Source organism: Astyanax mexicanus, chromosome 22 (genome assembly GCF_023375975.1).
Source record: "Astyanax mexicanus isolate ESR-SI-001 chromosome 22, AstMex3_surface, whole genome shotgun sequence".
Classification (NCBI taxonomy): domain Eukaryota; kingdom Metazoa; phylum Chordata; class Actinopteri; order Characiformes; family Acestrorhamphidae; genus Astyanax; species Astyanax mexicanus.
This window is the reverse complement of record NC_064429.1, coordinates 19,359,382-19,371,829: the sequence shown is the minus strand read 5'-3', so window position 1 is coordinate 19,371,829 and position 12,448 is coordinate 19,359,382. Positions and strand designations below refer to the sequence as shown.

The 12,448-nt window shown below is 35.1% G+C and overlaps 1 protein-coding gene across 2 annotated transcripts in view; it reads left to right on the top strand.

Annotated features, from left to right (window-relative positions):
* tmem8b (transmembrane protein 8B) overlaps positions 1-5,259 on the top strand; it is a 280,766-nt gene extending 275,507 nt beyond the window's left edge. For both annotated transcript variants that reach the window (XM_049470533.1, XM_049470532.1), the window contains exon 13: positions 1,815-5,259. In XM_049470533.1, coding sequence (XP_049326490.1) covers positions 1,815-2,150 — 336 coding nt within the window. In that variant the 3' untranslated portion in view covers positions 2,151-5,259. The remainder of the gene's footprint in view (positions 1-1,814) is intronic.
* Positions 5,260-12,448: the final 7,189 nt, after the last annotated feature.

Here is a 12,448-nt window from a genome sequence, read left to right as displayed (position 1 = left end):
AAATCTACTAAAAGTGTCATATTCTATTGACACATATTTTTTTTGCTTGTTTTAACCATTATTTCTTAAGAAAAACGAAATAATCCAAATATATAAATATTACAGTCATGTGTGAAATCAATACAAACAATACAAATTCAAATGAAATAAGTTAAATCAAGTACAGGGAAGTTATTGTTAGAAATAGATGATTGATTATCAGACATGTGTTGGATTCCAATACCACATATCAAAGTGGCTCAGTTTTATTGTGTTTTTTTGTCACAGTGTGTTTATATTGTCCAAAAGCAGTGTGTAAGACTGGTGGAGGAGAACATTCCAAGATTAAAACTGTGATTAAAATATTACTAAATATTTATTTCTTAACTCTTAAAACTTTATGAATATAAACGTGTTTTCTAAATGCTCTAAATGATAACATTTTTATTTGGATTTTGGGAGAAATGTTGTTCGTAGTTTATAGAATAAAACAACAATGTTCATTTTACTTATTACTTTTTATAGGTATACTTATTACTTACATATATCTATAAATAGAGCTGTATTTGACTTATTTCTAATCTCTTTGTCCTTTGTTTTAAATTATTAAATCTACTAAAAGTGTCGAATTCTATTGACAGATATTTTTTACCTGTTTTAATCATTATTTCTTCAATCAATCAATTCTTAAATCAGTTCATTATTACAAATAGGTTATAAATTCCTAAATATATTACTCTAATATCACTTTAATAATTTCTAAATGAGAAATATTAGATATTTAGACAACATTTAGGAGGATTTTACTTGCTAAAATATCCTTTTTTGTAGTGTACAGTTGCGATAAGAAGTGAACCCATTGTTACACTGAGCACAGGGTAACAATAATTATCCACAGTGCAGGCTAGAAAAAGTAAGTGAACATTTGTGCTAATGTCATCTCCACTCCAAGAGATAATTAACAAAATTAACTGTGTTTCAGTTGCACACTCACAATGCTCTTTGCTATCTTACACCTCGTCAACAGTCTATTTTAACGCCTTGCACACACTTTTATTTTATTTTATGAAAGTAGATCAGACACAGCAGTGCTGCTGGTGTTTTTAAACACCTCAGAGTCACTGCTGGACTAAAAGAAAGTAATTGAGGCAGTAATGATGCAGTTAATGAAACAAATAGAGAGGAACACACATAATATTAGTAATCAACAAAGAAATGAAGGTAATACTGTACATTTATTTCTGTATGAGGTGCAACTGATGCATCATTCTTCATACAGATCCATTATTCACATATGAGTCATGCATTTGAATGCTGGTTATATACAGTATATAGTAAAAATATTGTCATTTAGAGCATTTATTTGAGAAAAATGAGAATTGGCGGAAATAACAAAAAAAAAAGATGCAGAGCTTTCAGATCTCAAATAATGCAAAGAAATCAAGTTCATATTCATAAAGTTTTAAGAGTTCAGAAATAAATATATGGTGCAATAACCCTGCGTTTTAATCACAGTTTTCGTGCATCTTGGCATGTTCTCCTCCACCAGTCTTACACACTGCTTTTGGATAAATTTTTGCCACTTCTGGTGCAAAAATTTAAGCAGTTCAGTTTGGTTTGAAGGCTTGTGATCATCCATCTTTCTCTTGATTATATTCCAGAGGATTTCAAATTGGTAAAATCAAAGAAACTCATCATTTTTAAGTGCTCTCTTATTTTTTTTTCCAAAGAGTTTTCATCGAATAAGCCATTTATATGCTAATATCATATATTACATTATTGTTCATGGCTTTTTTGGCACTTGTTTTTAAATGATGTTTGCTTGTGTTTTACAGACCGTGCGCACCATCCGGCGTCGCCGCTGCTACCCGCCCACCTGGAAGCGCTGGGTCTTCTTCCTCTTCCCCGGCACCATGATTGCTACATCAGCCGTGGCGCTGTACGCCTTCGTGGAGACGGAGGAGAACTACTTCTACATCCACAGCATCTGGCACATGCTGATTGCGGGCAGCGTGGGCTTCCTGCTGCCGCCTCGCGCCAAGCCCGACGCCAAAGTGACCCCGCTGAAGCGCCGGCGAGGCTGCGGCTACCAGCTCTGCGTCAACGAGCACGAAGAGATGGGCCTAGTGGACCCGGCTATCATCACCATCAACAGCATCTGCACCAGCTGATAACACTCCACCACGCGCTTCACCATCACACGGACGTCTGTTTGCCTTTTCTCTCCTCCCTTTTTTCGATTGAAAAAAAAGGGGGGCAAAACAAAGCCAGAGAACTCGTCGTCGCACTGTAAATAAAACTGGACCGAGGGAACACACACACACACACATACGTACACTTGAGTTTGTATTTCACCTTCAGTTTAGTTAGTTAGTTTTATTTTTTGGTTTTGCGTTATTGTTACAAATCTAGACGCCATTCGTTTTGCATTGCTGGTATGTTGGGATGGTTTGTGTTGGTGAAAGTATTGCACTTTTTTTCGTTTCTGTTTTAAAAGTCGAAGCTGAACACGCTGCTGCTATTTTGACGGTGACTGTACAGACGTATCATGTAATTATTTATTGTTTCTTCTGGAATTCCGAAAAAGACCAAAACTATTTTGGAGTTTGGGTGGTGAAGATAGCTCATAGGCGTATTTATGAATGGCCTGTTCCAAAGTCTGTATATGTTTATATGTATATGTGCGAGTATTTGCCTGTTTAACAAAATTGCACAGTATTATTTTCAGATATACTGCGTCTGCAAGTCACTGATCCAGATTCATACACTCATAAAGCATTGGAATCAGTTCTGCGCTCATTAAAATGAAGATGCTTAAAGTGGCCAAAAAATAACCACTTTGGTTCCATAAAGACCCAAGTTTGTGAAGTTTTGTACAGAAAATGTGTACAAAGGTGTCTTTTTAAATTCTTTATGGAACTAAAAATGGTTCTTCTTTGGTATCGCTCAAAGAGAAGACATTTGGAAATGCCATATCGAAAACTCAACTAAAAACTCTCTGCACCACACTCTCAGAACTGTCTGGTGTGTTCCTACTCGCAGTTTAAACCCCCTCTGCTCTTCCTGCACCATCTTCAGCCTGCAAACAATACAGCCATGGTCAAATCTGTCACAAGAGCTTAGATCACCTGACTTTGGTTCTATAAAAAACAGGTTTTACCTTTTAAACTGGTATAAAACATTTAGAGTCTATACACATTTAAAATGCAATTTTCTTTTGCAATTATAATCCTTTTCATTGGACTACAAATGGTTCTTCTTTGGCATTGCTCAAAGAGAAGACATTCTAAAATGGAATCCCTACAACTAACAAAATGTCTCTGCACTGCTCTCTTATTTAGAACTGTCTGGTGTGTTTGCACTCCCAGATGTGTGTTGGACGTCATTAGTATGTCACAAAGTTTTAGCCCCCATTAGAGGAGCCACTGCTCTTACTGCACCATCTCCAGCATCTTCAGACTGCAAACAACAACACAGTAATGATGAAATCTGTCACAAGAGCTTAAGTCTTCTGAAGTCATCTAAAGAACCATCTAGTCATCCATTAAGAACCATGTTTCAGTTCTAATCCTTTTTATTGGAATAAAAATGGTTCTTTTTTGGCATCGCGCAAAGAGAAGACATTCTAAAATGTCATATCTAACACTTAAAAACGGCTCTGCACTGGTCGCTTTTTCAGAACTGTCTGGTGTGTTTGCACTCCCAGACGTGTGTTGAACACCATCGGGTTCCACAAAGTTATAGACCCCATTAGGTAGACCACAGCGTGTTCTGTGTACACTTGTTTAGACCGCAAACAACAACACAGCCATGATAATATAAATGAGAAATGGCTGTACAAATCTCTCCAGTTTGTTTGTTTCAATGCTCACTAGAGCCTATGACATCTAAAGTCGTTTAAAATTTTGCTAAATTTTTTGCCCCAAAATTCGATTTAATAATTCTGCAAAATGTTTGAAATACAGTCTGGCTAGTCACATTTTTTTCTACTGCAACTCTGAATTTTGTCATGATGCCTAGTTTAAATGTGCTTAAACTTTCTGATTGGAAATGTAATTGGATGCAGCTGTTTACATGGCTATTATTAGCTATTATTCTTCTATTTAAAGGAATAATCAGTTGTAGGCAAATGTGTGAAATGGCTACAGTAGTCCCAGACACGAAGCTTACGCAGGTTGCCAGATTGGCAACTGATCAGTGAATATAAATACGTTTCACCATCCAAAATATCCATTTCTACTACACAAGTGTTGGTGGTAAATTACCTAGTTATGGTTTGCTACCTTCCTGAAGCTCAATGATTACCTGTTCAGCAGAAAAATAGCCAGCTCACCCATTTTCATGGCACAGTGTTTGCTTGTTTTGTCTAGTCCTGGCAACCCTGAGTGAAGAAATGGGACTTGGAGAATGACAGGGGGCAGGTTTTGAGGCCCTAATCTACACAGTTCAAATAATAAAATACTGGCTGAAGCTGCCAGTGATTAAACTCAGCATAAAATCCTTAATGGTCCTTTAAAGTATTATCCACCTGAAATCGTCTTCAAACTGCAACAGAACAACCTCAGATTACTCAGATTTAAAAAAAAAAAAACAGATTACTCTGAGTACTCTATGAAGTGTAAACAAAGACGTGTTCTATTTCAACTGAGCTATTTTTCAGATTATTAACAGATTTTTATCAGGATGCATGTAAATGTAGCCTGTGTGTTCTCTAACCTGTATCTTTTCACACGTGAGAAATAGGACAAATTTAGGTAGTTAAAGCACATGAACGCATACACAACATCAAATTCTATACATGACACATGATTGCAGACTTTGGGACAGGCCACGATGCACAAGTTTTTCTTTTCCGTTATTTCCGTTCCTTCCTGAACTTGCACTGAGACACAAAAATGTGATACTGTACATTTTTATATATATATATATATAAATAGTTCTAGGTAAATGTCAAGACATGTAAATGTATAGCTGTTTTTTTTCTGTGGAATGTCTGACAGTTCTTTGGATTGCATTTTATTGCCTTTGCAGAATTGCTGATTGTGGATGTACAGAGGAGGAGAGGGGTAAAGGGAATCTGTTTTCAAGAACACTTGTTTTATTTTGACGTTATCTCTCTCTCTCTCTCTTTTTTTTTCTAAAGCGAATAGGAAAACCTCAGAAAAAATCACCTCACGTTTCCTGTTGTATTTACCCAGAGAGGATCGGGTCAGAGGGGGCACCTTTTAACGCATTAGCAACCGATAAAACAAATAAACATTTTATTTTTTCTGTATTAAAGTGGCTCCTATCTCTTTTTCCCGGAGAGTTTATCAAACGAGGTGCTTGTCGGGAATACGGCGCGCCATATTTCAGGTCCTAATGGAAGCGTGGTCTGGTGGCGTGCTCTGCTATATTGAGGAGATGGGAGGCTGCCAGCGCCGGCCTCGGAGGAGAAGAGCGTAATAAATAATTTGCCCTAGCCTCACCACACTGCAGCAGCACAGCGTCAGCTGCTCTCCACATAGCAGTTTAGAAACTTGGCAGGAAAGCCTTCTTCAGTGGGCTCCTTCCAGAAGAGATCCCCAACTGATATAAATGCAGCTCAAGCTGGACTGTGTTAACTGTGCCTATTAGTTTAAGTTGGCAGGTATCACATATATCACATAGGTATGGAATTCTAATTTCATTTTTAAAATATACATTTATCTTTAAAAAAACATGTGCACCAAGAAGGAGGTGTTGGATTACAATGCTATTACCAAGAACAATAATAATAATAAATATAGCTGCAAGCGGCAATTGACGGTACAAGCAACTCTAAAAAAATCTTGAGAATAGGCCTTACGGTTCAGAAGTTATGGATCTTACTGTGTGTGACTCGCCATCACAAGAATTTCCCAACTCAATCTCTATCTACACAATAGAGCAAAACAGCAAATTATTCTGTTTCAAACAACCTATTTACATTATAAACCATTAAAGCACATAAATTTAACCAACACAATTTATAAAAGTCAACAGCATTTACACACTGCCTCTTTAAGGCTTCACACTATTATTAGTGCTTTTAATAACTGACTAGCCTTAGCTTAGCATTCAGCGCTAGTTACCGATTAGCATTGGCTAGCAGTTAACATCGGCTAGTGATTATATAAGGTTTATATAGCGATTATATAAGCACTACACGCTTGGACCTTAGTAATAAATTATTATACATGCCAGATATCTTAGCATGAGATAATTTGTAGAGGTTCCTAATGGTGTCTGGCAATAATCCATCCCAGGCAACTCAAATATTCTCACATACAGCTTTGGGAAAAAAAAATTAGAGACCATTTAAAATTGGGAATTTCTTTGATTTTACCTAATTGAAAACAAGAGGAAGATGATCACAAGCCATCAAACCAAACTGAAATGCTTGAATCTTTGCACCAGGAGTGGCATAAAGTTATCCAAAAGCAGCGTGTAAGACTGGTGGAGGAGAACACGCATGTTCCATGGTTGATAAGCCATCTATGTCATCAAGACAAGCTCATATACTAGCAGGAGTATGAGGACTAGCATTGTCCTGTTGAAATATTATGCTGGAGTGTGTGTTAAGGTAAGTTCACTGGTTGCAGGACCTTATTTCATAATGTTGGGGTTGTCAGAGTGCCTGTGATACATACAGGTCCCTCATGGGTGTTTGGAGTTTCACACTACAGTATCTGGACTCATTGACAGGTCCAAATATAAGCCTGCTAGATGTGTTTCTGATGTCTGTGAGGTATCTGTGAATTCTCAGCTCAATAGTGACTGAGCCAATACAGATAATTTCCTCTGATCTGAGGCTCTTCTTCCAGTGTTCTTCAAGAATCATCAGCAAGTGAGAAATCAGGGCTAAAAAATGGATTTTGTGAATGCAGCATAAGCAAAGGTCATCTAATAAAACACAGCAAAAAAATAAAAAATAAAAAAATACTGGTGGCCCAAAGATCAGTGTTTCAGGATCATCTAAAAAATGGAAAAAAATTAGCATTCTTGGAACAGTCATTTAAAATTATATTTTTACAACTTTTTTGTCCATTTACAGGAAACATTCGAACAACATTGCCTCAACCTTATTTTCAACAATAATCTGGTCCAGTTTTAATAATGTTTTTAGAACGTTTTTGTCCATTTACAAGAAACATTCACACAACATTGCCTCAACCTTATTTTCAACAATAATTTAACATGCTCTCTCTTTGCTCTCTTGGAGTGGAGTTACTGTGGAAACTGTGTCTTTTTTCCTAACATTGGGGGAATTTTGACATGACAGTGTAAAATGTTTTAGAACATTTTCTTTTTTATTGGGGGAATTTTGAGAAGATTATTTAACTTTTTAAAAATGTTACATTTGCGTTTTTGTGGTTTTGTGCTTTTTGCCTAACATTGGGGGAACATTAGTTGAGGTTGTGTAACATTTTTTAAACATTTAATGAAAGATACTCAAAGAAAAGTTAAGTTTATTTTTTTTTCAAATGTTCCATTAACATCACTGAGGGAACATTTTCTCCTGGCATTGGGGGAACTTTGACGAGAAAATGTAACATTTTTAGAATGTTTCGTGAAAGGTACTGTGGAAACGTTTTCTTCTAATATAGGGGGATTTTTTTTTTACTTTTTTAAAAATGTTTCATTTGCGTTTTTGTGGGAATGTTTTCTCCTAAAATTGGGGGAACATTAGGCAAGGTTGTGTTACATATTTTAAACATTTTATTAAAGTTACTGAAGTAAAATTTTGTCGTAACATTGGGGGACTTTGGTGAGATTGTGTAACAGTTTTAGAAAATCCTTTAATATTGCAGTGGGAATGTTTCATCATCACATTGGGGGAATGTTTCATTTACATTACTTTGGGAACGTTTTCTCCTGGCTTTTCTCCTAACATTCAAAAAGATCATGTATCTTTAAGCACATCCTATTAACGTTAGATTGGAAACATTTTCTTGTAACATTAGAAGAACATTTACGAAATTGTGTAACATTTTTAGATAGTTTCATTAACGTCACTGTGGGAACATGTCCTCCTAACATTGGGGAAACTTTAACCAAGGTTGTATAACGTTTTTTAGAGGGTTCAATTATCTTTATTGTAGGAATGTTTGCTCCTAACATTCGGAAAACGTTTAGATAAGACAAGATTACACAAAAAGTTCTCTTTTATAGATTGGAACCTAAAATAGCAGATTTCAGGAATCTGTACTTGTCCGTTTTGATAGATCACAGTGTACAGAACAGCTTTAAAGGAGTGAGGCGAGTCATGAAGGCTCTTGCTAATTTAGTTAGCGCCTCAGTTCTTTTCACACGTTTTACCAGGAGGTGTCACAGCCTTGCTTATTTTTGAAGCACTGAAGCAAAGTGTCATGGCCCTTATTTCCTGCCAATTAAAATTCACTTCACTGAGCAGCTCCCTAAAGGAGCACATGACAGAGAGGAGAAAGGTTAAAGCAGCGCTGTACGAGATTCATGTTCCATTATCAACAGTGTGGGAGTAGTGGAGAAAAAAAGAGAAATCACAAAAACTGCCTCACACCTTTTTATTGCTTAGTAATTAAGCTGTAAACAACAGAGTTCCTGCTGTTCCTTCTGGGTTTTCATGACCTAAATCAGAGCTCTGTCTTGTTCCTGGAGCACCTCTGAGCTTTCCAGTTTAAATCCCTATTCAGACAGAATCAGAGGTGTCAAATAATGAAGTTATCTAGAAATGTTGGTTATATACAGCTCTGGAATCAGTTTATCTGATTTTGCTATTTATAGATATATGTTTAAATTAAATAAACAGTGTTGTTTTATTCTATAAACTATGGACAACATAAAAATATTGTCATTTAGAGTATTTATTTGCAAAAAATGAGAAATAGCTAAAATAACAAAGACCTTTCAGACCTTAAATAATGCAAAGAAAACAAGTTCATATTGATAAAGTTTTAAGAGTTCAGAAATCAATATTTGGTGGAATAACTAAATAAATGGCGTTTGATTGCTTATACATTAAATGGACTTTTGTTTGCTCTTCAAAGGGCTGTGTGGTCTGTTTCAGCCTCATTATGTAACCTTAATCATAGTACTATTAATAAACTAAAAGTATAAGTATCCGCAATTTTATATCGGTATCGGATCGGAGCTGAAAAAAGTGTATCGTCCCATCACTAGTTAAAACCGTTCTCAGAACATCCAGAAAACATAACAAAATAAACATTCTAAGAAAGTTAACTGTAACATTCAGAAAATGTTCTACTAAACAAAATGTTTTATCAGTAAATTCGGAGAGGCGCAGGCTCAGACCGTAAGAAACAGGTTAATATGTACTGCCTACATTACACGGGTTTGTAAATCACGGTGATTTGAAATAAAATAGCTGTTATGATGACCCAATTATGATGCCATAAACATGTGTCTGCCTGGAACGATGACTGTGGATGATGATGCATCCGATCCAGATGAGCTCGCTAAGCATATCAGTTTCATAATCATTAATTCCCCATTTCCACATGCAGCGTGCCGAGATTAGCAAGCTAACAAACCGTGGCCTCCCACAACCAAGAACAAATTTAGTCCTCCCCTCGCAAGATGCTCTAATTAATCTCACAGTTTACGCAGATATTCAGCTGGCCTGCAATGGATTTCACACCCATTTTATTCCACGTTACTGCCCACTTTAAATACTAATGGCTGACAGAAACAATGCTGGGGACGGCAGGTGTGTGGGGGTGGTGAGAGAATAGGAACACAGTGGATGCTGTAAAGCCAAGAAAGAGTAAATTTGTAGTTACTTAAAGCTACTCAAAACCTAAATCTTAGCCTTCCTTCCTTCCTTCCTTCCTTCCCTTCCTTCCTTCCTTTAATTCAATTTCACTACCCACGACCAGGCCTGATTTCTGTCACACCTGTAAAATCAAGAAATCCTTCATAATCCTTAATAAAACCTGTCTGACAACATAAAGCAGGATAAGCCTAGTAAAAAAAAAAATGATTAAAATATACTAAGCATTATTATGCTATAGTGCACTAAAGTGTTCTTGTAGCCAAATTATTAATCAGTACATTTAAAGAGTGCTAAAATGGAACAACTATTTTGTACTTATTATACTTTAATTGTATTAAAAATAGTAGAAAAGTCTTACTTAAATTGTGCTAAGTGTTCTTAACTGTACTAAAATGGAACTATTTTAAATATACTTAAGTAACATTTAAACATTCTACTTCATGTACAGTATGTAACCCCATATTTTAAATATGCTTACAGTAAAATTATAAAACATTTAATGAGTATTACAACTGTATCACTATTAAACACGGGGTACATTCGAAATATATATTTTATATTAGTATATATTATATTTTATTAGTATATGTTATTAGTATTACAACTTTTATACACCGGGTATATTAGAAATGTACTAAGAATTGATGTTAAATATATTTACAATATAGAGTACAAATATGCTTCTTGTTTCTGTCCTTTGTAATAGCACATCTAGTATACTTCATTGGGTATAAAAGTATATTTGAAATACTCTGTTATACAATTTCTATTTGACATTTAAATGTTATTTAACACTCTATGACTTACTTATATTTATTTATTATTTATATTTATATTACAGAGCAATGAAATACATTTTAACTGTTGTATTAATGTAATACCTAAATATATTTTTAAAACATTTTTTACCAATGTAGTTTGTAATTTATTTTACTTTCTAAAAATGTACATGATGCATTGTACTTTAAGTGAACTTCTGTAACAATTGTTTTAACACACTTTGCTTAAAATTTACAAAAGTATATTTGGAAATAAGTATTTTAGAAGTATATTAAATTACATTAATCTAAAAGTGTACTTTTTTAAATTCACTATATTGTACTTTTTAAGAAGTATGATCAAAGTTTACTTTAAAATAGTTGATGAAAGCATAATATTAATGTACTTTTAATACAATTTTAAGTAAGTATAGAAATGTGTTAGTATATTTATAGCACACTTAGACATTTATCAATATGTTTTAAGTACAATATACATTTACATAGACTCCACATAGCCTGCCTTCTGGCGTAGCAGCCGGCGCCAAGTGCATTTATTTACATTGAGGAAGGTTTTTAATACACCTATAATAATTACTACCACAATAATAAAACTCTACCAGTTTTTACCCGATTTCACACGGTACAAAAATACTCTCAGTCAGTGAACCCAAGCAATCCTTTCAAGCTTTTTTTTTTTAAAGACGCTTTTGGTCTAATCATGTATACTTGACACGTACATACCAAACCAGTCACATAACGAGATTTCTCAGCATCTATCAGTAACCAAAGCCGAAAGAATTTATGTGATGCTGGCGCCTCGTTTCAGGGTCCCCTGCTGATATGAATGAATGACAAGCGGATAACAGGAAAAGGCATCTAACCACATAAAAGACGCGCTTAAGTACAGCCATGTCAACAGATTACTTTCTGCCATGTCTTGCTGGAGGCGCCATCTGTCCTTTGATAATGAACTTTTAATCTAAAGCGATACAAATAAATCCACTGCTAATGCCACAACTGTTAAAGTGCCACTGATCCTCAAAGATAACAAAACCTACACGATGTCATGATTTCATGTATGACTGCATATACAGTATATGCCATACATAGAAGAGGCTTTCTTCTCACTCTTTATTTTCCTTATTCCGAACTTAACTTTAGTTCTTAACTGAAACAATTTAAAAAATAAATTTCTTTAGTTTAGTATATGTTTGATTATATTACCTCAATCTCTCAGTATTGTTTAAAAGGGACATGTTATTATTAACCTCACTTTTTGCATGCTTTTGTATTTCTATTTGTTTCTGGACTGCCCCTATAAACACTCCAAGTGCAAATAAAAAAAAAAAGTCTATCCACCCTTTTTTTGTAACTCAATTGAAAGAGTTTGGTGTCAGGAATCATATGATTCTCTAAGTCTATAATGTCACAATAAGGAAGCATAGAACATATGCATAGAACCACCCTGGCACCACCCCTCACCCATCAACCTTTCTCCTACCATAGTCCAACCTAGTAGATCAGCTGAGGATCTGCCATTTTGGTCATTTTGGTAAAGCACCTCAGACAGTACACAGCAAAATTAGCCAGCAGACTTCTTCTGAAGGAGGGATCTGTACCTGCTGTCCATGGCAAATCAGCAAATTAAGGAGAGTTTTGTGTTTCTATTGCAGTTAAGCATGAAGTAGCTTGTTTGTGTTTTGCCATTTAGCACAAGTTAACACTAACTTTGGGTAAACGCTCATGGTGCATTTTTTGCATAAAAATGACAACCTTTAATTCTGAAAAGGACTGAAACTGGCGAGAATAGAGCTGGTGAGATATCTTTATGTGAGAGTCTTGTATAGAAATATAAAAATATAGTATAAAATACCTAATTTTAACGTGTAAAAAAATGTATAACATATCTATGCTTATATATAGGTTAAAAAACATA